The sequence below is a fragment of the Filicampus tigris genome, chromosome 12, assembly GCF_054856515.1.
Source record: "Filicampus tigris isolate MCC_2025a chromosome 12, RoL_Ftig_1.0, whole genome shotgun sequence".
Taxonomy (NCBI): domain Eukaryota; kingdom Metazoa; phylum Chordata; class Actinopteri; order Syngnathiformes; family Syngnathidae; genus Filicampus; species Filicampus tigris.
Window position 1 is genome coordinate 12545709 of NC_141228.1, and position 27909 is coordinate 12573617.

The 27909-nt window shown below is 41.0% G+C and overlaps 2 protein-coding genes across 8 annotated transcripts; one reads left to right on the forward strand and one right to left on the reverse strand.

Moving 5' to 3' along the window:
• Positions 1–218: 218 nt before the first annotated feature.
• atcaya (ATCAY kinesin light chain interacting caytaxin a) lies at positions 219–11517 on the reverse strand. Of its 3 annotated transcripts, none has more exons than XM_086046348.1 (13): positions 10935–11517; positions 9782–9881; positions 6685–6743; positions 6354–6602; positions 5313–5486; positions 5096–5198; positions 4882–5013; positions 3582–3668; positions 3273–3371; positions 3085–3120; positions 2936–3001; positions 2795–2855; positions 219–2106 (listed from the first exon to the last, which is right to left on the reverse strand). In XM_086046348.1, the coding sequence occupies exons 2-12, from the start codon at positions 9856–9858 to the stop codon at positions 2822–2824; spliced, it is 1116 nt and encodes a 371-aa protein (XP_085902474.1). In that variant the 5' UTR covers positions 9859–9881; positions 10935–11517; the 3' UTR covers positions 219–2106; positions 2795–2821. The 3 variants fall into 3 exon arrangements, with proteins under 3 accessions (XP_085902474.1, XP_085902473.1, XP_085902475.1); XM_086046347.1 differs by having other exon boundaries at positions 2927–3001; XM_086046349.1 differs by lacking the exons at positions 9782–9881; positions 10935–11517 and adding an exon at positions 8051–8310 and having other exon boundaries at positions 2927–3001.
• Positions 9118–27885, forward strand: zfr2 (zinc finger RNA binding protein 2). Of its 5 annotated transcripts, none has more exons than XM_086046344.1 (20): positions 9118–9406; positions 12394–12493; positions 13304–13559; positions 13986–14100; positions 14957–15184; positions 15837–16168; positions 16758–16946; positions 17133–17370; positions 18164–18324; positions 18411–18530; positions 18605–18744; positions 18904–19030; positions 19138–19334; positions 19727–19895; positions 20769–20943; positions 24639–24727; positions 24837–24932; positions 25431–25542; positions 26357–26454; positions 26685–27885. In XM_086046344.1, the coding sequence occupies exons 2-20, from the start codon at positions 12441–12443 to the stop codon at positions 26862–26864; spliced, it is 3075 nt and encodes a 1024-aa protein (XP_085902470.1). In that variant the 5' UTR covers positions 9118–9406; positions 12394–12440; the 3' UTR covers positions 26865–27885. The 5 variants fall into 5 exon arrangements, with proteins under 5 accessions (XP_085902470.1, XP_085902469.1, XP_085902468.1 ...); XM_086046343.1 differs by having other exon boundaries at positions 9119–9406; positions 13983–14100; XM_086046342.1 differs by having other exon boundaries at positions 9119–9406; positions 18605–18753.
• Positions 27886–27909: the final 24 nt, after the last annotated feature.

The following is a 27909-nucleotide window of genomic DNA, read 5'->3' on the forward strand; positions in this document are numbered from 1 at the left end:
CACAGGGGTCTTGTTGGGTGAAATATAAAAAGCCCAGACATTTTCAGACCCTCAGTGAAAAGACATATAAATATGTCACTTGGATTGAATGAGTTAAGCCTTGGTAGAAGTTTACATAATCAGTTTTCCCCCAGTATACACCGTGTTATTTCATGGTCTAGTTCCTGAATAAATGTCACCCAGGACTGTCATGTTAAGATGAACAATTAAATACCAAATTGATTTAGGGAGGGACTATTTATTTAGTTCTATGTACAAAGCAGAGGTAATCATCCAACTATATCTGAACAAACAAACAAACAAACAAACAAAAAAATCATTGCATCGCAATCAAAATAGCAAAAAAATAAATAAAATTGCCAAAGTCTTTGTGACTGTATTGTGCTTTTATGGTCAAAAGGAAAATAATTTTGGAAAGTTCAGGTGAGTTCATTTGTGTCTATATAGCATAGAGATAACAGCATACAGAGTTTGACGACATATGACAAGTCTACATGACTAATTGTCATATTCTGTCTTTTATCAACGACTCCAATATGAGGCACTCAACAAAACAAAATAATAGAGACCATCAGGTTTGATAAAACATTTCAAGGTGTCTCTCAAGTTTTGTGAAGTCACAAAACAAATAATTTAAAAGTAACAAATGACTTTTGTCATGGTTCATTCCTTCACATGGCCTCTCATGCAGTCATGAAGTCCTTACTGATAAAACAAATACACTTTGAAGGCCATCACTGTGCTAAGAAATCACACAATTCCAAATGTTTGAAAGCAATACAATGATGCAGATTTAATAGAAAAATAATTTACGTCATTTTGTTCTGCTGCTACCATAACCGTTGCACCAATGGAAGACAAGACAGGGAGAGCAGAAAGAAAAACAATGGCTCTCCACATAATGAGATACTTGAGAAAGCGTTAAACATGGAAATCCGAAGAAGTTGATGCTGGACCAATATAATAATGCATTTTTTGTGTTAAACTGACAAAATGCAATTATGTTGAACGGATTGAAATAAAAAGCCATCTTTTTTGGGTGTATTCCTCTCTGAATCAGCTTGAGTGGGAGGACGTTTTAGTTTGCGCTTATAAAAGTAAAAATGTGCCAAATGTGTGTATGCCTTGAAGAGGAGTGCAAAATGTACAGTTAAATACAAGAAACAAAAATAAGCAAAACTAAGTGTTACCAAACTCATATATTTTGTATTGAATCTATTTGTATGATCATAAAGAAGAACGGAAGCACTAATTTATTCATATTTTAAAATCAGCAGGATTATCCTCTTTTGGAAAATACAGTGTATGATTTACTAATACCGAGCAAGTGCAAAGAAGGGCTTAAAACAGTTGTGTGTTTATTACCTCCACCGATGATGTTTGTTTGCATTTTAGCCCGAGTGTTATTCTATGGAGTTATTTGTAACTCTGAGCCAAAAGGGGAGAAATTATTACAAAACAGGAAGTAGTGAATACAGTTAACTGATATGAACATGTGTATGGGCAAATAATTCTCACATTTATCCGTATAAAAACTCAAAACACAGAGGCACATGGTAAGGTTATAAAGTAGAGATGGAGGTCATAGAGAATGACCTTGTCAGTGCATCATCGACATTCTCAATTCTCAGGTCAGTACAGCAAAATAGAGAGCTTGAAATGGCTTTATGATATAACAGCATGGAGCAAAAATCAATGTATTGCAGTATTTACATCTGAAACACTTTAAATCGAGCCTCTTTTCCATCTTTTCTTTGCACATCTTTCTGGTTGGGTCTATGACAAACCAAGCCTCACTTCCTTCATTTGTGCAGTTTAACTAGATCTAGAGAGGAAATAATCCTTTTGTCAGCCTTCCAGTGACTCATGTAGAGCAAACCGCTCAGCGTGAGTCGTCGCAACATTAAAGTGCAAAAGTTCAGTCCAAGGTAAGAACAAGCTCCTTTGCAAGTGTTACATTTGTGAATGAACCCATCTCATCAAAAAGGAGAAAAAGATGTGATGTTGCATTTGCCACTCTACTATGATTCAAAAGTGATGAGCGCACAAGGAAGCACTTGTCGTCTTTGAAGCTTCGATGAATAGATTGATGCTCCGAGTGGCGCACTGCAGCAAAAGAATGTGAGTGAATTCGACAAACACAAAAAAATGTTTTACTGCACTTATACAGTATGGATGAACAACCTATATTATACAAGCTCTATTTTTATATTGAAAATAATCTTTTGCTCTGATGGCACAAGTGATTTACTTTGAACTTAATGTCAGAATTACAGATTGTGATACAATATGTTGCATCAGCATATGGGTAGACATGATTGACGAGCACAATCTAATGTGATCCAATGCAAAAGATGTTTCAAAAGTTCTGCCTTAATTAGGATAATAATGCTTTAATGTGTACTGTTGTTGTTTGCAATGCTGTAAACACAGGTGTTAAACTCAAGGTCTGGTGGTCAGATCTCGCCCACCAGATCATTTTTTTCTGTCCCGCGCAAGCATCAACTTCAATTATTCTTGGTCAAATTTCAAATTCTCATATCTAATGAATAATAACGTTAACATATTTCTACCTTTTTTTTTTTCATTATACCAACCCTATTTTTACTTTAACTCGAACAAACTATTAACCTAGACTTCTAATTTCAAAAAGTTATACATCAATTTGTTGTTTATATGTAATGATATGCTATGGTTCTTGAACATTTATATGGTTTCACATTCATTTTCATATTCCAAAAGCATGGGACACCATTTATTTTAATAAAAGTAACATAACAACAGGTCACATTACCAATGTAATCAGAGAATTCTTCCCTTTTCACAATCCTTGCTCTACAATCATTGACTTTGGCCTGAAAATAGAGGAAAATGCAGTGAATTAATTTAAAATATACAGCCACAGTACAACACTTGGGATCGGTACCTCTCTGACCTTTTGTTGACACCTTCCTGCGGGACCGACTGTTGCTCTCCCTGCTGCCTCTGCTCTTGCTCCATCCTACACACATTGAATATGACCTGAACTAATAGGATGCGTCAAGGAATAAAATGAGAGACACCGACTTATGATTAAAACCTCACCTTTCTCTACGGGCTTTAATCCTCTCCTCGTCAAACCTGCGATGAATGCAAATGTTTCATCCTTACAGTTAATAGTGCTAGGACATTTTCAAAAATAATTAAAAAGAAAACATAAGACTGTGACTGCCTGCAATTTGGGAGTCTGAACAATGCCTCTTTTTCTCCACATAGTGGTGAGAAGAACTTACTGCATTACACATTCCGGTATGTGTACGTGCTCCATCGGGACCATTAGGGCCAGTTCATCCAGACTGTGAACATACTGGATCTTATTCATAAACTTGACACTGTAAATGGCAGAAACAGAACAACACAGTCAATACACTAATTGCATATAAAGTACTAACACCCTACCAATATAGTTTGATGGGCATTTAACCTGATCGTGGCACACTCCTGAAAGCACCCCTAATGTGTCTGTATGAGAATTTAACAAAACACCTTTCTAAACTGTAGTATTCACTTTCAGTCCATATTGGCTTGCTTGTGGGTCTCACCTGATAAAGGGCCTGGATATAGCCAGTACAGTGCGTATGAACCAAGTAGGATGAGCAATGACCAAAGACTTCAAGTTCTTCCTCAACCTGGTATCAAAACACAGAAAAAAGGTTTTAAATGGCATAAAGTCAGGAGGAATTCACCAAAAGAGAATGACATTATAAACACGTGCCTTTGCAAAGATAATTCTGTATCCTTGGTAATATTTGACCCCTTTCATGTAGCTGAACAAGGTGATGAAAATATTGTTTTCCAACATAGTTATATAACAGTATACACACACAACAACAACAACAAAAAATACTTCATACGACAGGGTGTCAACAAAATCAAAGGTCATTATTAAAGCAGGAAGTGGGTCAACCAACAGATAAACAAAATCGGATGCTATGCTACACAATTCTTTTTCAATGTTCTTTTTAAGACCTCAGTTATCTTTTCCAAAGGCAGAACATTCGATGCAGTTCTTCAATCTCTTTGATGCTGTGAGTGCAGCTAATTAGTTGAATTCGTATCATAACTGATAAGCATCATGGTTTTTTGTTGTTTGGATTGTGTTTGGTTTTGTCTCATGTTGTCTTGTATTTTTTTCATGGTTCACGTCTTGTCAGGCTCATTAGGGTTTTTCTTTCCACTTGTTCAACCAGGTCCCTTGTGTCTTCCAATCAGCTCCCTCAGCCACTCGTGTCTTGTCCAGGTGCTCCTCATTGTCTTGTCAGTTTTATTGTATTTAACGCCCTGGTTTCTTCCTGTCTTTTTGGTTCACGTTTGCTGTTTCCTTCAGTCACATTTTGTTGTTTCCTTTTGTAGTTAGTTTATTTATTCCCAGTTTTGGTTGTTACTTTGAATCTTATTTTTGGACTTTAATTTAATTTTTAATCCCTCCCAGGACCATGCCTTTTTGTTCTTTCCAAATTAAATTCCTTTTCCAGAGCACTCCTGCTTTGCCTCCCCACTTCCCAGCATTTGGGTTCCAACCATGCAAATGAACCAACAAAGACATAAAGAAACCAGGGAACTATTGAATTCAAGCAAACTGATGAGAGAACGAGGAGCACCTGGACAAGACATGAGTTGCTGAGGGAGCTGAGGTGACGAGCACAGATGGATACAAAAAAAAACCAAAACTAACCAACAGGGCAAGACATGAACCACAACAAGACAAAATTAGACAAAACCAAATGCAATCCAAACAACAAAAACACAAATCACGACAAGTAATACAGGACAGAGTATTTCTTTTTTGGATTTCTTCTTCCATTTGCCACATCAATTAACATTTCACAGATTGTTTCCCACCTTCTGTCAATCATCTGGTAGCATTTCTTGAGCCAGCTAATTCCAGGCATCTTACTCCTGGGCGTAGCTCCATTCATGTAGATGATCAGGTAGTCTTCAGCTACGAGCATCTCGAGACTGCTCACCACGTACCTGGAAAAGCAGGAGAGGGCATCTCCACATGTTTAGTGTGGACTATTATAACATAATATTCTATAACTTGGTTTAGACTCACAGGAAGAGGTTTTCCATTATGTAGCTGTATTCTGGGATGCTGCTGTCAGGCAGGTAGCATGCAGAGAATACAATGATGGCATTCAGGCCCTCCCCAAAATAACCTGAGGAGAGGGTTTGGATTTTATTCTGTGTTTTTAAAATGTTTTTAAAATGTTTTTAAAATGAAATGCAAAGCAGATGATTCGCTAGACATTCCCCACTCCACTATCACTAACCTCCATGCGAGATGACTCTCTGGTACGGTCGGATGATCTGCATGTCGATTCTGTGCTCCTGTTCTCCAATGATCACTGTCCTCCACAGGCGTCCATTGTTAGCGTTTCCATCCTCGTCCAAGTCTCCCGTAGCACCATTCGGACCTGCTTTGGCCGAGGCCACTGGAGTGTCATCTGGAACGACACAGTGACGTGTCTTGCTAATTATTGCGCATGAATATAAGGCTCCACCCAAAGAGGAAACCTGTACCCTCACTAGTCAAAATATTAAGAACGCCTGCACAATCGAATGAGGTCCAGTAGAGAAACTATATCAACAGTTTGTCTTTACAAACATAACCCTAAGATTTTCTTGACACCACGAATTAAACAATATGCAATATGGAATATGCATTTCACTTTTTGCACGGCTTGCACCGGTGCACCCGCATTTTTTTCTTCGGTGCACCAGCAAAAAAGTTAGGCGCACCCAAATTTTCCATTGCATCACATTGAAAACCACGGTTTTATATACTCACTACTTTTTAAAACAAATCTGCTCTCCGTCTTTTTCGTCAATATTGACTGCATGCTAGATGATCAACAATTTAGTCATCATAAAGTTCTTTATTTGAATTACAATACCACAAGACTGCGAACTTACTCAAAGGTATTGGTGCTTGGAGTGCTTGTGTCAGAGGGTTGGTTATGACTTTTAAACATATCAGGCCTTAACTGAACGTTCTAGAAGTTGCTAATGAATATTTCTTGTATCATCCTCATATCATCTGCAGCTATTTCCACTCAATATCTGATGGGCGTAGGTCACTCACCTATAGGCCTGTCCCAATAACAATTTTTTTAGAACAATATATTTTCACAGAAACTATCATTGTGAACAATAATATGGTTGGCGTTTTTTTTATGCTGCTGATATAAAATCCTAAATTGAGTAGAAGAAGCATGCAAAGTCCACACAGTATGGCCTGAGCTGACATTCAAGCCCATAATGTCCCGACTGTGAGACAGACATCAACGACAGTCACCAGGTGTTCCTCCTACCTTCCCACTCCAGGTCATTGCCATTGGTGATGAACTCCAGCGAGTCCGTCTCATCTGGCGTGTCAATGTCATCCACGTTGATGTCCAGGTCGTCGGGTGTGTCCAGAAAGTCATCCGACAGCAGAGATCCCTCGCTTTTATCCAGGGACAGATTCATCTCCGGAGCAACCAGCGTACGGCGTGTACGGTGCGAGGACGACACGCCTGCTCCTCCTCCAGGTGGGCTCACGTTGAGGGAGTTGGGAGGCGCTAGGAAGTGAAGATGAGATGAGATGACCCAACCACTTTCAAAGAAATGAGCAATCAAGAGGTCCTCCATGACTTGTCTTACAGGTTCTGTTGTCTGTGAGGCCACACGTGGGGTCCATGTCTCCGTACTCAGGTAAAAGTCTGAGTGACAAAAACACCATTCATTTATTTGATGAGAATAACACTCAACGCAGCAACATAAAGCATAGATGTCCAATTTGATGACAAAAAGAAACTTAATACAGTACAAAAAAAGAGGCCTTTGGTTTTGTTTGAAACTGTCGTGTGGTGGTAAGCTGGAGTGGAGTAGAATTGTACTGCTTCATAATGAGACGTGATTCTCGTATTTTGCTCCTTTCATGTACTGCATGAACCTCCACAATTGCCCAAAGATGCTAGTGTGGATCAAGTCCAATGTATAATACATTTGTGCATATTTGCTGAGAAATTAAGGAAAATGTTGAAAGACAAGGCAGTGAGGACACCATTCAATTGATCCAGGTTACTTCGTAGTTTAGGTCCTCACTTTGACTATGTCCAACTCCTTCATAAAGTTCGATTAAGCAGTTTTGTGTTATCCGGCAATGCTGCTAAAACACAGCTATTGAAAACAACCACCTTGTCTTATAGTGTCAATCAAAAGTGAGTATTAATATCTTGGAAATAGCTGAATTTTTGATAGCGCATTTGCATTAATGCTTCGTAAAATGTGCTGGTGTACCTAATGTTATGGCCAGTCAGTGCATAATGTATGTGTATGCTGTCCAATGCATGAGAGAGTACAACAATAACCTTACACAAAAGCATGTTAGATTATTCCAATTAGTATGATGACCATTTAAAACAATAGTTTAGCCGCTAATCCATCTTAACACTGAAAATGCTAGCGCAAAGAAGAGGATGGTAATTAACTTCTCTCCGGGGACAGATGAAGATTACAGGGCTGCCAGGCAACATGAGGCAGAGCAGAGGAGGAGGAGATGGAAATGGGGGGACAGAAATGCGGGTGAGGGGAAGAAAACATGGGTTGCAGCCAAAAATGCTTTGTTTGTGTGCTGTGGATACGCAGAACCGGTTTGACCTTTTCATCATTTGTACACAATGCAAAAATATGAACACAAACATGAAGTGCAAATGATGCAGGGCGCTATACTGCAGTGTGTTTGACCAGCTGAGGAGGTCTCAGCACGTCTCCGTATGTGCTGCATTCCTGCGTATGCTTCATCATCCCTTCTGCAGGAGGATGGCGAGCACCCCCCTCTGAGACGCTAATAAACAACCTGAGTCTCTCCTTCCCCTTTTGTAAAATAAGCCCTCTTTTTTTTAATATCTACAGTACAGATTAATATCGCACAAGAACAGCGAGAGAATTTTTCTCAAAAGTAAGGAAATCCCTTTTGTTACAGTCCAGCTACATTTCAACCATCAATATGAATAGCAATGCTTACCTTACAAAAGTGAGGTCAAATCAGTTTTTTTGGCTACACGCGTGCCTTTAGCTTTTTCAGTATTCTTATTCATCCCCTGTCTTCCCTTCATTAGTTTCGCACAGAGCATGTCGGAGGACACTTTAATAGAGCATCTGCTGCAGCTAGCTTATTCCTCCTGATCTTTCTCTCCGCCACTTAAACCTGACACCATTTCAGCAATGACGTTGTTGTGTTTTGGATCGGTGGCTGCTGCTGCATCACATGACCATCCCCAGACCATTCACATAGAGAGTGTCGCACCTGCTCTCTGCTTGAGGATGGAGGGAGGAGGGAGGAGGGAGGAGGGAGGAGCAGCGCATCACATTTGTGCTCTTTTATAGTCCACGAGCTTTGCATCATGACCTTACATTTTTGTATGATCACATCATTTGGTACACTTGCACAATTAAGAGCTGCATGCAAAAACGTAAAGATTATGATGACACATTATTATTCCATATTACTTTTACGTATGCCTTTGTCTATTGCTTGAACTGCTTGATAGAAATTTGGACAGTTTTTTATTTTTAATAATTGTTAAAGGGGAAGTCAACCCCAAACGTGTCTTTACAAAAATATGTTCTATGCGTCTCCACGAATTAATATTCCCAATATAGCGCTTGTGGAATATGAGTTAAACAGCAAAATCCACCCATTTTTAGCCATCTCAGGGGGCGGCCATTTTGTCACTTCTGTCGACTGAAAATAACGTCACGGACCCTCAGGTCTCAGATCACGACTAATCGTGGCTCAGCTGATTTCTGAAGCTGAACCATGATTGGTCATTAGCCCTCATCAATTGTGATGTCATTTTCAGTTGACAACAAGTGACAAAATGGCCGCCCCCTGACATGGACAAATAATAATAAAAATCATCATCTTTGTTTACAGTACGATTAGAAAAACATATCCCTTCGCGCTTATAAAATGTATTCTTTTATTAGAACCACATATGTTTTAGTGCAAGGATACGGAAGCAGACTGTGTTCCTCTCTCACTGATATGGTATTATCACTTTGCTGTGAGACAAAACAAGATATCTCTGGTTTGGGAGCACCAGCTGCATGACGCAGATGATAACTGCCCGCTCATGTGCACATATACATGACCTTGCCTAAGGGGAAGGAGGCAGACACTTCTTAGACCAGCCATCAGGTTGTATTTTGAACTTACTTGCATGCACGTTTTTAATAAATTGTATCTCTCTTTATCCTCAAAGTGTTTTCCCTGTCTCTTGACTACTAAGGGGTTAACATTTTCCCGTCTACACTCTGAAGTAAGACTTCAAAACAAGATCAGAAGAAGAAGCGATGTCGAGCCATGGATGACATATAGGTAAATCCCATTTTCAACATTCTCAGATCTTTTTTGCTGTTTTCTTTTTCACATATCTGTTTACAGTTTATGGCATAGCTGGAAAATAAATGGACTGTAAAAGCGTTTTATGCTGGTGTACCCAATGAAATAGTCATTGATGGTGTGATGTATGTACTGTACTGTACTGTACTGTACTGTACTGTAATAACAATGAAGCTCATAATCATATTGTTTAGAATCACTGTCACTCCGACATATAGTCAAACTAGCCTTACCGTGACAAACAGTGCAGAATAATGACATGCACGTCGACACGCACAGGTCCAAATGTCATCACACAGAACAAGTGAGAGGATTCTGACCAGTCCAAAGTAGCAGTATGATGTATGTCACCTGGGGAAGTCTTCGTCCTGCCACTCGTCTTTCACTTCCATGTTCTCCATTCTTAGAGTTGCTTCTGTGGTGCCCATCCCTCAGCAAAGTGAGCAGGGGCCTAAAAATAAGAGCAGACATATACAGTATTTTTAAAAACAACAATTTCAAACACGGGTGGGGAACTATAGTCACCCAGTCTCATTGAAGACATGTTATATTTAAATGGGAAAGGAAATTGTTTGCTTTTGTGGCTGTATTAAATCCAATCAAATGTTACTTTATGGTGACATTTAGGAGTTGAAAGCACTGTGGGTCACATTGTTCTCCACCCCTGCCCACTGGAGCACATGTGAGAAGCATGTGATGAAGCCCATTTTGTGGGTCAAGTCAGATATTGTATGAATGTCCTCCTCCTGTTGAGAATGACATGCACACTTTTTTCTTCCACGCTGCAGCACTTTATATTCTGCACATGTAAAGGTTTAGTGCAGTCAGTGAAACCGTTTTACACATTTTCCAGGTGTAACTAATAATGGATGCAGAATAATACATACCATATTAGAGACACTGTTTGTATCCTACACAGTGGATAGTTAAGATTTGAAATTCTTGATTATGTCCACATTCTTGCAAAACTTGAAGAGCTACAATAGATTTTACTAAGTGACAGAGGAGTCTTAGACTTCAGTGTATAACAATAGGGCAGTGGACGATTTGCACGGCCGTCTCACAGTGGAATAGGTTCAAATCTCAGTCTTTCTGTGTGAAGAACACATCATCTAATATTACTACAGTCAAGGTTAGCAAACAGGAAAACACCCTAAGGAGGTCTGCAAGGGGCATGTGTGACATCAATAGAAATTCAACCAAAATGCTATGAGAAAAATGCATAGGCATTTTGCTGTGCTGATTTCCACCCCGGGCAAGGGGAGGAAGTACAATGTGAACAAGAAGGCTTATTTTGAAAGACAATGTGTCAAATTATTGACCTGTTTTTGTAAAACATGACAATATGAATAGGAGTAAAATGTGAATCTCCAATCTGTGAAGATGCTGCACATTATAATCATTAACAACAAGATGGCCCCATTGCATGTCTAGGGTGATCCAGAACAGTTGGATTTTATGAGGTCAGCTCAGCATCTGGCATCATGTCAATGACTATACTCACATGAGATGGTGGAGAGCTCCTTCAAATTCTTCAGATCGTGTGTCTGTCCGTGTGTGCGTATGTATATGTCCTTCCTTCTCTTCACTCACAGGAGCAAAAATTTGTGTGGATCCTCCAAACTGACACAAATGCATATGTCTGCTTTTCCTCTACTTCACATGCCCATACACTCATGCACAGACACACAGACAGTGTCCTCAATGTCAGTCGCTAGCCAGCAGCAGGTGCTTGAAGACAGGGGGCACCTCTGTGTTGGAACCCCCACCCTCCTCGTTTCCTTTCCTTCGCCTCTGTCCACCTTTGTTGGGATAAAACTGGCTGTGAAGAGCGAGTCGACAGGCTGCCTCTTAGCCCTGATGTCCGCATCGAATTTCTTCAGTCAGAATGCATTGGCTATGGCATCATCACTTCTCTCAGTATTGCATGGTTCCAAATATTCCCTTTTTCCAAACTCTGCTTTTATTGACTACATCTACATTCTTCAATGGGAGAAGTTTTTTAATCCTGCAGTAATTTACAAAGCACTGATCTCTGTAATAATCCTGCTGCTTTTGTCAGTGGTTCTCGACGTCGCCAGTGTTCCCTGGCAACAGCATCCCTTTCTCCCCTCCCTCCCATGTCTCTTTCACACCCACTTCCCCAACTCTCAAATCCCCTATCTGCACACATTCATTATTCAAGATCCTTACTTCAAATGCGCTCAGCCAATCGGATCAGCTCTGAAACAAATGCAGCTGACGGAGAAGATTGCATATCTCTCTCTCAATCCATCCATCCATCCATCCATCCACCCATCCATCCATCAATTTTCTGTAGCCTTTATCCCCGCTAGGGTCGTTTGTGAGCTGGAGCCTTTCCGAATTGACTTGGTGCAAAAGAGACGGAGAGCACCCTGAAATGAACCCTGAAGCAGGCAACTTCAGGGCAAATATAGATAAACAACCAAGGTCTGCGGTGCACTTTGTTTTGGTTTGTTTGTTTTAAATCATAAAGTCTTTCGAGAGTACTGTAATTACTTGTAGGAATCGAAGCAGCATGATTCCCTTACTACTACTTCCGGTCAATCCTCCTGTTCACGAGTGCAGTTGTGCTATCCGAGCTGACTACGGGCAAACGACGCGCACTACACCTTGAACTGGTCGCCAGTCAGTCGCAGGTCACAGAGGCGGACAACCATCATACTCACATTTGCAACTTAAACTAAACCCGTGTTGTCTTTACCGAAGTCAGGCAGTGCATCATTAATTTACACCATCAGTAACTTCCTCTGGAAATTAGAATTTGTATTTTAGGATCTATTGTCACATGGGTATAGTACAACGTTCGTATAATAAAATATGGACGATCTATTACCTAATACGGAATAAATATATGGATACTAATGTGTAGTAGAAACAACGTTTTGGTGTTACGTTTAGTTGCTGTCAGAGGGGGAACTATCTTGCTTTCTGCCTTTCAGTGACTCTTTGATGACTGGCACCACTGTACTGTACCGGAGAAGCCAAGATGGCTGCAAGTAATTATTTTGGCTTCACGCATGCCACCGCTCCCCAGTACAGGTAATTCAAATGATGTGCGTTCGCGTGAGCCTAAATTTGAGCCATTATAACAGGTTGTCATTGTGGTACGAGTTGTTTGTTGAAGTTACTTTCTACTAACGCCGCTCTACTGACACAAGCTACCTTTAGCCGCTAAGCTAAGATGCGTTAGCTAGCCGAGTTCATGCTGCCTGCCTGCAATCAATCAGTCGCATGCTGACTTGATTAAATGTCACATTGATAAACTGTTTGTGAAGAACAGAGTGTAAAAGCCGTTAAAGCCTCTTGTTGATGGAAAAAAGTCGGCTACTGGCTAAATGGTCTGGGTGTGACCTGACTTCACCTGAGAGTTAAACACTTGTGTGTGTTGGAATAATAGCGAACGCGATAACTACACGGCAGCAGTGGATGCAAGTTATTTCTGTTTGACTACGTAAGTGCTGATGAAAAGTAATTAACATGAGGTCAGTGCGGCTCAGTCAGTCATGTAATGTCCCAACAATGGATGATGATCTTTGCATGATTTGTTCTGAGCTCTTCCCTGTTTGCTGTGCCTGTTGTGGTTTAATTTGAAAAACCATAAGCTTTTATTGAAGCCAACTGATCATAAATAACAATGAGGACGAGTTGTTGAAATGGGTTCAGATTATTATATTAATTTAACTTTCCCTTTAAAATGTACACTTAATTTCCCAATTCTTTCACAGTCCTAGGAATCGGCATTCAAACCTAACGAGGAAAACCACTTTGATTAATGGAGGATGAATGACTGAACAAAGTATTGCCAAAGGATGCTTCTGCTAAATGTTCTGACCCGTCTGTTTCTCTCAGTACCCAGCCTCCCCCGGTTTACGCTCATCCCTCGACAGCCACGTACAGCGTCCAGCAGGCTCCGGCTGTACCTCATGCCGTGACTGCCTCTTACTCTCCGGCCACAGTGCAGGCAGCCCAGCCTGTCGTTAGCGCTCCTTACGCCGGCTATCAGAGCCATCAGCCCCCTCTGGACTACACATACAGGCCGCCGGACCCCCCGGCAGCCCCACATCCCACCACCACACCACAAACGTATCAGGTGTACACTGACACGGTGAGCTCATTTTTGTCATTGCTGTTTCCTGCATTGCTTTGTGGCTTTCCTTTAATTCACATACAAGTATAAATCTCCTACTTTCCGCAATTTCCCTTTAATCTTAGTCACAAAATTCTCAAATGTGCTTCTTTTTGAGTTAGTATGAAGTCATTTAAAGTGCTTAATTTATAGCTATTCATGAAGCCAGTCGCTATCTGAAGTCACTGTTGTACTTGTAAAACAAATGGTGTGTGGAACATATCACATCATTTCGAGCGCTAATAACAATTAATTTCATTTCCATGTTACTCAGATGTTAATATTTCACAAGATGTTAATTTTTTTGGGAACACCTTGTACATCAATTTGACCAGAGCAAACTTACGGTGTCTAAAAGGTAATTTTCTTTAATTTGTTGTACTGTTAATATGTCATTTATAGCAGGACAACTACAACTATTCCCGTCCTGCTGTTGTGACCACCTATGACAATAAGCAGTACTACCAGACAAGTATCGCTTCAGCCCAGAGGAGTACTACTGACAATTACTACCAGACCGGTGAGACATTTCTGCACTTGAAGAAGCTCATTTAGATTTTTCAAATGTTCATAATGATATGGCACCCTCACATTTATGGCCTTGAAAATGGAGCTGTTCTTAACAACATACTTGTTAAGAACATCTGCTGTATCGCAGATTTGAAGCAATCACTTTTTATGAGTTTTTACATAGTATACTTACTTAGGCTAATGCTCTCGCATATGGAAAAAAGAGCCACAGTCACGATGTACTTTTCAGCCATTTATTGAAAGCTGTTAACACAATGAGCACGTTCATGCTGCTGTGGAGCTGTTGTAGTCCACAACATACACCCAGACACATAGACTCGCCGACGTTGCACCCCACCCATCAGGCCCAGCCGACGTTGCACCCCACCCATCAGGCCCAGCCTCCTACAGCACATGCATCCACTGTGTAACACACATGTTTTAATACTTTGAAGTGAGGTGTGGAACATATCCCTCACAATAAAAGGGGGTTCACTGTAACAATTAGTTCATTAATTAGACAACACAGTGTACAATAATTCTACTATTACAGAGACAGTTATGATCGCTTTTTGACTGATACTACCAGAGCGCTATGTAACAATATGCTCAATATTGTGGTTGTAGTTTACAGTAGTGTAGGACTCAAACTGATATGTTTCTGATATTTTGCCCCTCTTGTTGTTGAGAAGGTAACTGTGAGTTCACATCACTTGACTTGCATTTTTAGATCACATGATACACTGTGTTCATGCTACCAGCTAAACGCGCACCCTGTCAAAAACTCTGACAGGAAGTCCCAGAAGATCCGTCGGTCCGTGTCCGATGTCCCATCACCCTTCTCACTGCCCCCTTTGCTCTTTCAGTCGGAGTGAAGAACGCTTACACTCCAGCCCCCACCACAGTGTACAGCCACCCGCCTCCTCCCCAAAGGCAGGTAACAACGCTGAAGCCACTGACGCCGAGCAGCACGGTGTCCACCAGCTACAACATCTACCCGGTGTCCAGCACTGCCCAACAACCGCAAACGTCTATTTCAACCTACACCCTCGGTTCCACCTTCAGCTCTACTGCTTCAGCCCCCTCCTACTCAGGTAGGAAACAACATTGATCGGACGAGATTATAAGGTTTTCAAAACCGTGTTTGATTCATTCTTTACATTTGAATTGGCAATTGAAAATGAAAAGGTAACTGATCGTTTTATTCATTTTTTAATATACCATAAAGGATTAAAACAATTACAGATTTTTCATAATTAATTTGTATGTATTTTAGACGTCCCGAAGACACAAAACTCAAATAACGCACCTTGAAAAATCTCACAAATTCTACCTCTGCCATAAAATTTGATGGAAATATCTATCATACCAGGACCAATTGTGTACCAATTCCTGGTAGACACAACTTTTTAGATTTTTTTTTAACGTATGCACAAATGATCAATGTCAAAAAATATATCAAACTCAACTGTAGTAAAACACAGTTATAGTAGCAGTAGTGATATGAGTGACTCTTGTATGATCTAATGACATATATTACAAGAGCTGTACCAAAAATCGCTTTTACATTTGGTGTGTGGAGATGAATAATGAGGATATATCATGTATGAGTCAGGTAAGTTCAGAGCTGAATGCGATTGGCAGCATTTTCTTAGTCCGACTTTCTCCTGGCTAGGTTTGAGCTTCTGGCGAGGTGGAATCTAATGCCTGTTGAAATTCATTCTTGCGCTTCTTGCTTGCCCTCAGGCCTCAACTACGCTAACTATGATTCCACTGGCTACACCTGCACATCCGCCGCCTCCTATTACCAGCCGGCCCAGCAGACTTTATCCCAGCCTCAGCCGCAGCAGCCGCAGCAGCCGCCCCCATCCCATCCGCCACAAAAACCGCAGCCCCCCAAGCAACTGACAAGCGCCTCTTGGAGCAATCCCGGCAGTAACATGGTGACGAGCACTGTGGGGAGCGCCTACAAAAAGCCTACATTTCATCAGAACAAACTGCAGAAGCCCAGAGGGCCTGTCAAGCAGCCCCAGCTTCATTACTGTGACATTTGCAAAATAAGCTGTGCAGGTCCTCAGGTGAGTTGCTCAAATGTCACATCTTTGTTAAAGGTTTCATTTGAGTGTATTTGAATTGTTTAGGGGGGTTCCCTTAACATCCTATGAATATACAGTGTTACAATACTTTATCATTTTTCACATCACATATTTTCTGTGGAACGTTTCTACTTGTCTCTCATGGAAATCCGCATTTTATTGCAGAAGTCCATATTACTCTTGTATGTGTAAAAAGAGAGCCACAGTCTAATAGAGAGCCACAGTCTTTTGAGACTTTTGAGCTGTTTTAATACCGGGTGAAAAGTAAAACACATTTGAACACACTCATGCTAGAGCTGCTGTTGGCAACTGCTCGCACTCACACAAAACGGTATGTTCGAATAAGTTAAAAATGTGTTTAAAAAGTGTATTTTCATAGATTAAAATGTGCAGAAATGCTAAAATTATTTAGAATGTTATATGGTCTCTCTGTATCACATATTTTCACATATTCTGGTTAGGTCTGGATTGGAATGTACCCCACAAAATGATTGGGGTTTCACTGTACCTGTTTTTATTTTAGTTGATGGTCTTGTGCTTTTTTTTTGATCACCTGATCTCATTGAATCAGACATATCGGGAGCACCTAGAGGGCCAGAAACATACGAAAAAAGAAGCTGCTCTGAAGACCGGCGGTCAGACGGGGGCCTGCAACGGGCCCAGAGGGGTCCAGACTCACTTACGATGCGAGTTGTGTGACGTGTCCTGTACTGGAGTTGATGCCTACGCTGCGCACATCCGTGGCTCCAAACACCAGAAGGTTAGCGCAGCTGTGCAATTCTTTGTTTGAATATTTGTTGTTCTTTTAGATTAGCAGAAAGTCAGTTCACATGCTTCACCATTATGCTTTATTGACGGAATCTCCCATCTGTGCTCCAATGTCCTTGAGGCAGCCACCCTACACTGATATGATATCAGTTAATTCAATCAGTTTTTCTTTGTAAAGGTGGTAAAACTGCACACCAAGCTGGGAAAGCCTATCCCCTCTACTGAACCTGTGTTGGTGAGCTCTGCACCAGTCGTCACAACATCAACGGCTGCCAAAAACCTGGCCACCACCACTGACGTGGCCTCAGTCGCGACCACTTCAACTATTGCTGCTTCACCCAAACCAGCTGCAAACACTGCGGCTAAAACAGTAACAACAGTCAAGAAACTAGTTCCGTCCAAAACAGCTTTTATTTGTAAGTTGTGACATTTGTCATTCAGTATGAGTCAATTTTATCGTTCTTTTCTATTACTCGTGTGATAAAATTGCACCGACACTCATTCCATTTTATTTGTACATAATACCTTTATTTTGAACACACATTTCTTTTTCTATTAAAATATTTTAAGATGTTATCTTTTTTTGGAGGTGCATTTAACCCCTTCATATTCGTGGGTCGGCATTCACAAATTCAGAGATTTATTTGCTTAAAGGCTCGCATCATGTGGCATTATGATACCAAGGATCTATGTTGAAGGGAGTTGGGGAGTTTCATGTAGACAACTTGTGGCATCTATAATCTATATAAACCTTTTTTTGGGGGGGCGGCTCGTCAATCACCCATGGAATGCCACTATCGCCTAACCCCTGCGAATAGCGGGGGGAACACCACATTCATCATATTAATCTTGTTGTTTTGCAGTTGAATTTGACTTTGTTCAAAGCTATTTTCCAGTATCATTTGTGTAAACACATACAGTACAGTGCAGTTTGTAATAGTTCATTTAACATCGTAGCAACTTCAAACAATAATGAGATACCAAAAAATGATTCATTTTGGAATTTTGTTTTGTTTCTGTCATGATATTGGATATGCCTCAGGTATATTGACCCTAGTGCCTTATTTCTTGCAGAGAACCAACATAACAGAAAGGTTAAGCCACTGCACATAGTAATATTTGGGGCATTTAGAACTGGTCAGTGTTACCCGCAACATATCAAGAGGGCTACTACGAGTTTAATTTGTTATCCTCTTACCTGTTTTACAGCCAGTAAGCAAGCCAGCACTCCAGCAGCCGGGGCAGCAGCGCCCCCTGTGGCGGTAGCAATGAGCGCAGAGAAAACTATGCCACAAGTGCCAGAGGAAGATTGTAACAAGGTCGTGGGCCAAGGGGACATCCAGCCAGTTGGACATGACTATGTGGAGAAAGTGAGCAGGAAAAAACAACCTCATCTTTGCTTGTCAAAGGTTGCTATTTATTTTATGCAACAAATGACCAGCAGTATGTTTTTCAGGTGCGCAACGGTGAGGGTAAAGTAATTCGGTTCTATTGTAAGTTATGCGAATGCAGCTTCAATGACCCAAATGCTAAAGACATGCACCTGAAGGGAAGAAGGCATAGACTGCAGTACAAGGTAGATAATTTACAGCTGCTTTTTCCAATAAATTCCTTGCATGTCTTTTATGGTGCTATTACTCTTTTCCACAGAGGAAAGTGAATCCGGAGCTCCCGGTGGAGATCAAACCTAGTAACCGCACCAGAAAGCTGCAGGAGAGCAAACTGAAGAAGCAGAAGACGATGCTGAAGAGACAGCAAGATGATGACCAGCGCTGGAACATGGAGAGGAGGTCAGGATGGTTCGTAAACATTTTTTTAAAATACGGATCTTTCTACTGATGACATAAAATACTAAGCATCTTTTAAGAAGTCAGCTATTGGGAATATTGAGATGGATATCTGTGTAAATGAAAGTCTTTCGCCACTCACATTCCTCCCCACTTGTGCAGGCGATATGAGGAGGACATGTACTGGAGAAGAATGGAGGATGAGCAAATGTACTGGGGAGAGCAGAGACGCAGGATGGCTCCCCCACCTCTCATGAGCCGCCCGGGTATGCCTGTGCCCCCTCTGCTGGTGAGTTTTGCTAATGCAGATGTTTCTTTCATTTCACCATATCTGTGCTGTTCCTTTTTCTCCCTTGTTTTTAATTAATGATAAGTGCTCTCACTCTTATGTGTAAGTCATGTGTGCGGCGGCCAGACTCACCTGACGACCGTCTTGTGATGGCCAAACACGCCACCATTTACCCGGGAGAGGAAGAGCTGCAGGCTGTTCAGAGGATCGTCTCCCACTCTGAGCGAGCCCTGAAGATGGTATCAGACAATCTGTTTGAGAAGAACATCGCTACTGCTACTACTGAGAGTGGGGACCTAAAAAGGTACGAATTTGGGCACAGTTTCAGGTTATGGAGTGCACACACACTGATGTTGAAGAGTAAACTCTCTCGCCTTATGTTGGAGTTCTCTACCTACAGTGGTGGCGAAAAGCAAATTATAATTTGGAATGCCCTAATATCTATCTAAACTGAGGACCATGGGTAAATATAATTTGAAAATTGCTTTCAGATACATTGAGATGAATTCAAGTTACGAGACCACTAAGCAAAAAATTTAGTTTAATATATCATGCGAGTTACTCGCTGTGGCAAAACAAAAGTCTACATCAGCAAAACAAAAGTCTACAAAATAGTAGAAATCCATCCATCCATCCGTCCATCCATCCAATGACAGCCAATCTATTGACTTTTTGCCCTTGTTCTTCTCTTCATAGCACCGCAAGCGCAGTCCGACTGTTAAGAGGCGTGATGCGGGTGGGCATCCTAGCCAAAGGCCTGCTACTTCGGGGCGACACTAATGTTCAACTCATCTTGCTCACTTCTAAAAAACCTACCATCTCCTTACTCATGAACATAGCTAAGCAGTTACCCAAGGAACTGGCGGTAAGAAAATCTCACCCAAGTATCACAGTGTATATATATTTTATGGGTCTAAAAGTAAGCGTCTGTGGATGAATCCTGACAAAATTGAGAAAACCTTTTTTTTCTCCCCGGCGTTTTGCAGGATGACGCTTTTTGTAGTTTTCACTTGACTATGATGTCAGACACCGTAGAGTTTCAAAATTAATGCATTGTATTTTGCAGGTTTATATCATCGGCACTGTGCCAACGCAGCAGGATCATCGAAATAACTTTTACGTTGCAGGAGACCCGCAGGATTTGATTGTTACTCACTGTCCTGCTTCTTTCAACATGGGTTTCGTTCATCTCCCAAGGCGGGTTTTATCTCACTCATCAAAGACAGCATTTAGGGTTTCATTCACTGCCATTGACGGCTATAAAAGTCAAAAATCCATTTTAACTGAGCTGGCAGTGAATGAGTGAACAATTGAAGTAAATAACATCTCTATAAGCATTGTTGGCATCTCTACTAATTGAGCGACTTCTAGGCTTAAGAGAGAAACCCCATTTGAGTCTGAATGTCCGCCAGAAGACAAAGTCGGAAAGCGACGATATGTTGAAATAAGCTTGACCCTCCTGCTGTATATGTAATGTTTAATCCACTGATCTTTAGATGCGCTGCCTGGTTATGACACCTGAATCCTACAGAGCGAGATATGGGGTTTCATAAACTTTTCATGTTCCTCCCCAAAATATTATTTTGTTCAATATATTGTCAAGAGAATTGTATTTTCAGTAGCCTTAAAAAAGAAAAAAAAAAAGCCCTGTACCTTTGCCTGATAAGGCTCATTGCCCCCACATATGTACCCCACCTCCTCTGTAGTGAGTAATTCCAAGTGTCCTTTTAACCGGCAGACATTTACTGAAGATCAGTATGAGGTGCAGGCTCACCCAGAGGAGGCCAGCGTCGTCATATTATCGAGCAAGGAGCCCGTAATGCAGGTGACCATTTCTCTCACCTCGCCGCTCATGAGGGACGACCCTGCTGCTGAGAAGGACAAGCAGGCAGGAGGAAAAGCGGCTGAGAAAGGTTAGAGAAGCCACAGCTTTCAGTAGCAGAGAAGCACATGTTGGCGCTGTATCTAATACACTCACAGTACCCCCTACAACCCCCCCCATCCAACGACTGCTCTATAATTTGCACCCAATAGTTGCCCAAATTTTAGCTGGATTGGACGTGATTTGCAATCAAGCTTTGTTTTAACTAGTGAACCCTAAAAAAAAAAAAAAAAAAAAAAGAGAATTCTCCTACTAATTTGTCCCAATATTTTCACCCCTCCTTTATCTTACAGCCACACTAAGCCCTCCCAAATCTTTTGTTTACTTTCCACAAGATGAGAATCAAAAGCCGGGCTCTCCGACCTTTCTGTGCCACTAGGGTGTAATTTGTGTTATCCGAGCATCCAGATACACCCCCATGAAACGAGATCAAGAAACAGACCAGATTAAGGATCAGTGTTCAGATCATGCACACAGTTGGGGTAAAAAGGAGTATGTTCTGTTGTATGGACAAAAGTATTGGGCCACACATTGAATTGAGGTCTTCCATTCAGTCCCATTACCGGCTGGTGTGTAAAATGAAGCATGATGCAGTCGTGCTTTGAAAATGGGGAAGATAATTATTCCGATGAATTCACCTAATTCCAGATTGGTGCCATACAAAGTAAGTCAGAAGTCAATGAAAGTTCTTCACAACTTGATAGCTCACCATCAACTCTTAAGGGGTGTTATCAAATGGTGATTGTTTAGAGAATGTGTCAGAATATGTTGCTTAACAAGGATGCTCTGAAAGTGAAAACTGCTGTGTGGCTCATCAGCATAAATATTGTGCTGCAGGAGCATTATGACATAGCAACCGCATGCAAGCCTTGCATTGCCAAGCCACTTTGTCGGATGCAGTTGTAGCCACAAGACTTGCTTCTTGAAAAGAGTAAATGTCTTCTATGAAGCAAAGAATCCCGCTTGTCTATCAACAAAACTGATAGATGCCAGAGTTGGACAGATGTCAAAAACATTGTTACAGTAGCTCTCTGACTACATTGTGCAAACAACAAGATCCACGAAGACATGCTTGGATGAGTTTGATGTCGAAGAGCTTGAAAGCCCTGACCTCACCTCCACCAGAACAGAGATCTGACCTCAAAAATGGACAAAAATAACCACTCACACACACTTTCAAAAATGTGTCAGAAGTGGCAACCAAATCCATTTGAATTGGATATTATAAAACCACCTGTCTGTGGCCAAATACTTCTGTCCATATTGTTAGCAGTATTTCTGGTTTTGTTGCATTACTACAACTCATCTTTGAGGTGACTTCTTCATCCCATTCGTTTTCCTCCAGATGTCATAAAGTTGCATTCTCAGCCATCAAGAGTTTGAGTGTTTTCCTCACAATTGTCTGTATTCATTCAATCACTACGTTTGTGCATCAGTGAAGGAAGCCTCTGCCTTTGTTGCCCCTCCCATCAAACGTTGTAGTAAGTGCCACAGTCTTTGTGGCGCAAACACTCTTTCTCCAAATAGTCAGCATTTCTTTGCACGTTTTTCATTGAGGAAAGCATGCTAGTGACGTTTTCTATGGCTGCTATCGTTCATTTTCTGTTGCTAATCATGTCTTGGAAATTCTGTATCAGCTGACGTAGACACAGCTGCTATGAAGGCCACGCTCATACCACTAAGAATGGGGAAATGAATGAAACCAAGCGGCCCATATTCAATGAGCTTTGTGGAGCAGCAACACACATTGATGTTGTTAACCCATTAAATATGGGTCATTTATTCTAAGTGGAATGATGATGTAGACTTCATGAGGCCTGGCTTTGTTTTCTTTATTTAGCCTGTGAGAAACCCAATGAATGAAAAGTTGCCACATCACAGACAACAATATTTTTGTAATCGCATTTGAAGTTTTGCAAAAAGTGCCTTACATTTGTTGTCAAGCATTACTCGTGAACTCCTTATACTCTCAAAAAAATTCATAAACACTCTGCATGTTTTTTTTGTTACAAACATGTAATCTGCTTACTAATTGTGTTCATCTCTCTTACACGTTTTGTTCATTGAGTTCCTCGATATTTTCTTTTTGTCTTGCATGAATGAACAGAAACATCCTTACTCAAGAAGCTTCCTTTTATAAAAGCAGGGAAGGCACAGGTGGATCAAGCGTCATTAAGATTGTTTCTGTAGTTCCCCTCAGACGCATACATCAATTGTTCATGACATCAGAAGCTGTGGAGGGTGTTTGGGAGACACTACCGTCTACAAACACTTTTTTAAGGACGATAAAGTGCACATTTCAATTGTTTCATGTTTCAAAGAGGCAGAAATAGTTTGGCTGAGGCTCCCACTATAAACCAGCAGATGAAATGACGACAAAATATAGGGACCCTAAAATAAGTCATTTGTAAATGTCTGAAGATGCAATTCAGTCTGTAATGCAACATAATGTAGTCCAGTGTGATAAACTGTTTCACAATTTTCTCTACTGGGCTGACAACAATTTGAATTGTGCCATTTAAAGTCCCATTCAAAGGACCATTGTGTAGGATATAAGGGGCTCAGTTAGGGGGAAAAAGGGGGAAATTGGAGTCTTAGTGATCATAACTATCTTGTGTATATATATATATTTTTTTTTTTTGTTTTTCCTATCTTGAATAAGTCCTTCAGACCTACCAAACCCAGACGCTGCAAAAGACAATTGTTTTGTCTTATACTTAGGGCAGCATTACTTAGGTGGTAGTGGTCATATCACATAATGGTATCTTTATTAGAATTTGTAGTGGTTTAGAATTGTGCCGCATCGTACTCATTGCTTTGCCTAATATTTTGCCCCTCTCTTGTTGCTAAAGGAGGCAACCAAATATCTGGAACGTCTTTCAATATGTGATCTGCATTTTCACCACAAGATGCCACTAAATCCTTCACATTGGTCCTTTAAAGTTTCCCACAATTTTCTCCCGAAATGTTGGGCAACATTTTTTTTTTTTTTTCTTTTCACGTACCTTTTTTGTTATTCAGCAGAGCTGGGCATCGTCCCGAGTTCTCGTCCTGGATATTTAATCGCCCCACGTGGTCCCAGTCGGTCGGAGTCAGCCAAACGGCGTCGCGAACGGACTTAACCGATACCACGTCACACGCAGGTGCCGCACTCCTGACACGCGGCCGAGCAAGCAGTGTTGTGTATCCTGCGGTCCCACAGACACAAGGACGTGTGCCCCATATTCTTTCTATTTCACCAATCACCACGCTGCGCATGTGCGTGTGAGACAGTTGGTTTTTTTTAAATTATTTTTTCTTCATTTGGCAGCGTGTCTGCTCGTGTGGCATCTGCATGCGACGCGAAAGTTATGTTCTTGACGCTGATTGGCTGTCGCCGCCGAGGGATGTGCCGGGACCAAGTGGGTTGATTTTAAATATGCAGGACGCGAACTCTGCGATAAAGGGACGATGCCCGGCACTGTTATTCATTTGTTTGTTTCACCCAGAAAAACAAGCAAAAGACAGTGTAGCTGCTTCTTTGAAAGTTCCGTACATTCTGACCCTCCTTCTGTTTCTCTTGCACTAACTAAATAAAGCAAGCAAGCACATTTTAGAGGAGCAGAGGGGAAATCTGGTCATGCGTGATAAACAATTCCACTACACATTTGGTTTATCAAGGAAACGGCTGCTGGTTGTGGTTTATTTATGGTGCTAATCATTCAGCATGTTTGTTTTTTCTGTCAGATGTTGCTGAGAATGACCCACCCGATCTTCTGAATAAGAAAACATGTTTGGAACACTTGGCCGCTCTCCGTCATGCCAAATGGTTTCAGGTAAAATTTTTGCATGCATCTTAAGCGGCATCGTTACCCAAATTCAATAGCGATGATCAGTGTTTTGGACGTAGTAATGAGCTCATCTCCATGATTGCTTCCGTTGAAGGCTCGTGCCAATGGACTGCAGTCCTGTGTCATCATCATTCGAGTCTTAAGAGATTTATGCCAGCGGGTGCCCGTCTGGGGGAAGGTTCCAAGCTGGGTGAGTGGATGCTTTCGTCTTCTATGTTCTTGATCTAACCGGTACCAAATTAGCTAATTGTTTGTGAGAATTATGGACACGTCAATGTGAACACAGTCCAGTGAAAGTCAGTCCTCTTGGTTCTTAATGTAAAAAAAAAAAGTACTGAGGTTATCACTTTAACATTTACATGAATCCTACTTTGTTAATATTCCGTCAGTTTGCGAGCAGTTCTATACGAGTTTGCGTTTTTCAACATGTCTGTTTTGTCTTGTTCAAAATTGTCAAGCATCAACCCGCCAGTTCTTCTGTAGCCATTTGTAGCTCGTTGGAATTGATTACACGCCGCATGGCTTTCACGTGGTTGGCAAGTCTGCCTCGCTGTCTGAGGTTCTGGGTTCGGATTTCAACTCCAGACTCCCCCTGTGGAGTATCAGTGATGAACACTAATCCCCATCCTTAGTCAATACCCAATTTTGGTACTTTCCTACCAATGGAGTTTAAATCCTGTTGTTTTAGGCAATGGAGTTGTTGGTGGAGAAGGTCATCAGCAGTGCGACTGGCCCGCTTAGCCCAGGAGAAGCCTTGCGCAGGGTGTTGGAGTGCATGGCCACAGGAATCCTGCTACCAGGTACAGTGTTCCCCCGCTATACTACGGTTCATCATTCGCACCCCCATGTATTTTTTTGAAAATGATTGGTTATGGGTCTTTTTCTAGGAATGTTTGATTCCACTTACTTTCAGACCGATACCAGTACGACTTCTTAACTCTTGAGTTCTAACAGATACCAAGTAACTGATACCACTAGTACTTTGGATACATACATTTTTATCACTCAAACCAAAGACAGATAATAAAAAAAAAAAAAAACCTTTCATTTATTTCTGACAAAAGGCAGAAGAGTCACTCTGCAACACAGAACTTAATGTTCGAAACAAAAAACAAACAACTCACTCTGATTTAGGATTCATTTGTAATAAATTAACAAAAGTGCAAATTAAAACTGAGTATGCCCTAAGTTTTAGTCTTTGTTCAAAATAAATTGCAAATAAATAACAGGTTCTGTAAACTGTTAAGCATGGCACTATTAAGTTGGAAAATAAGGCTGGCGCAATACAGCTGAAAAATGTATCACAATGAAAGTATTTCATATCAACTGATATTGATATTTTTTTTCACCTATTAAAAATTGCAAAAAAATAATAAATGCAACCATCCCGAGGAAAATACTATTAATATTACAAAATACAGGTGAATACAAGTACAAAAAGGAGAGTGGGACTATTTTGTTTGTTTTTTTGCACCTATTATGACTAGGTCTGGAACATACCCTTTGTGATGAACAAGGGTTCACTGTACAACTTATCATTATGCGTGTTGATGAGCATCGGTTGTCCAAAGTTCACACCTGGGTGTTTCGTGATGATTCCTCCACTTTTCTCAGATGGGTCGGGGTTGTTGGACCCCTGCGAGAAACAGCCGACAGATGCTTTGCACAACATGAAGGATCAAGACAGGGAGGACGTAACCGCCAGCGCGCAGGTAAACTATGAAAATGTCCCTAAAAGAGGAAGTCAACCCAAACATATTTTTTCCCACAATGCTTGACTTATATTCCACAAACGCAATATTAATCAAAATGCCGTATTTTAACTAGTGGGCCTGCACAGAACGTATTCTGGAAAAAAAAAAAAAGTTTGGGTTGGCACTTCATCTTTAAGCTTGCTTATCATTGACAAGCAAACCTGATGACCTTGTTTCTTTTCCCCCAGCATGCGCTACGGCTGCTTGCCTTCCGCCAGATTCACCAGGTCCTTGCCATGGACTCCATGCCCGTGATCAAGGCCAGCGCTCGCAACCGCAAACGCCAACGGGATGTCGGTGACACAAGCGAAGGCGACGGGGAAGGCGAAGTCAAAAAGGAGAAGAAGGAAGAGTTCGTGAGTGCTTGACGTCCAGAAGGGCAGCTTGCTAGTTTAGGATCAGATTGAATGTCACCCAAAAAAACAAACAAACAAAAAATAACAGAACTGGATGGAGTCGAAAAGCGTGACTTCTTGAAAAACTGTGCAAGAAGTGTGACTCCTTTTCCCCTAATAATCATTACTTACATATGTATAGAGATGTTAGACGTGTGTAAACAGGACAAAGATATAGAGCGACTGATTGCATCATTCCATGTCATTGTAACCGCACACGATCATCAATTATTAGTCACAATAGACAAACCACAGCTGTCAACTCCTTTGTTTTTTGAATCAATAATCTCGCAGGACAAAGGTTGGAGGAAACATGAACATGTAAATTAAATGTTTAAGGTGGCATAATCAGGCTGGTAAAGACGGGCCACTGTATATTTGCCAAGTTCAAAAAGTACTGCTAATTCTTCCTATTGTTTTGTGAAAGAACAAAAGGTCAGGTGGGGACACCTTAAACTAATCCAAAATACAACCTCACTAATCAGTGGACGTCCAGCTGAAGAGCAAAACTGTCTTTGAGAACTCCTATGTTGCACTGTCAGTTGTCCGCAGAGCGAAAACAAAGCACTTAAGAAGTGATTGTTACTGTATACTGTGTGTAAACAGGAATAGTTAGCAGAAGAGATGACTGAATAGCCTACGTAATGACCTCGTGGTTATGAGCTTTTGTCTGCATGATGGTGCAGGCTGCAGTATATTGAAGGCGAGAGGAGAAAACATGACATCTTATGTCACTGCGATGTGAGATAAAGAGGTGATTGCGCAACAATTTTTCAAAGTTCTGTATGAGTGATTTTGTTTCAGTTGCCAATTGCAACTGTTTTTAGTTTTAAACTATGTCACTTCTGTAGAAATGGAAAATGTTATTGTTGTCTATTTTTTTGTTGTCCCTTTTGTCTTTCTTTTGAGTGTGATTTTAGCTAAGTTCTCTAAATTGAGTTTGTGTTGTTAATGGTTTTACATCATTGTAAATAAAAAAAAAAGTGGAACAGAACCTCCATGTGACTAATTGCGTCAT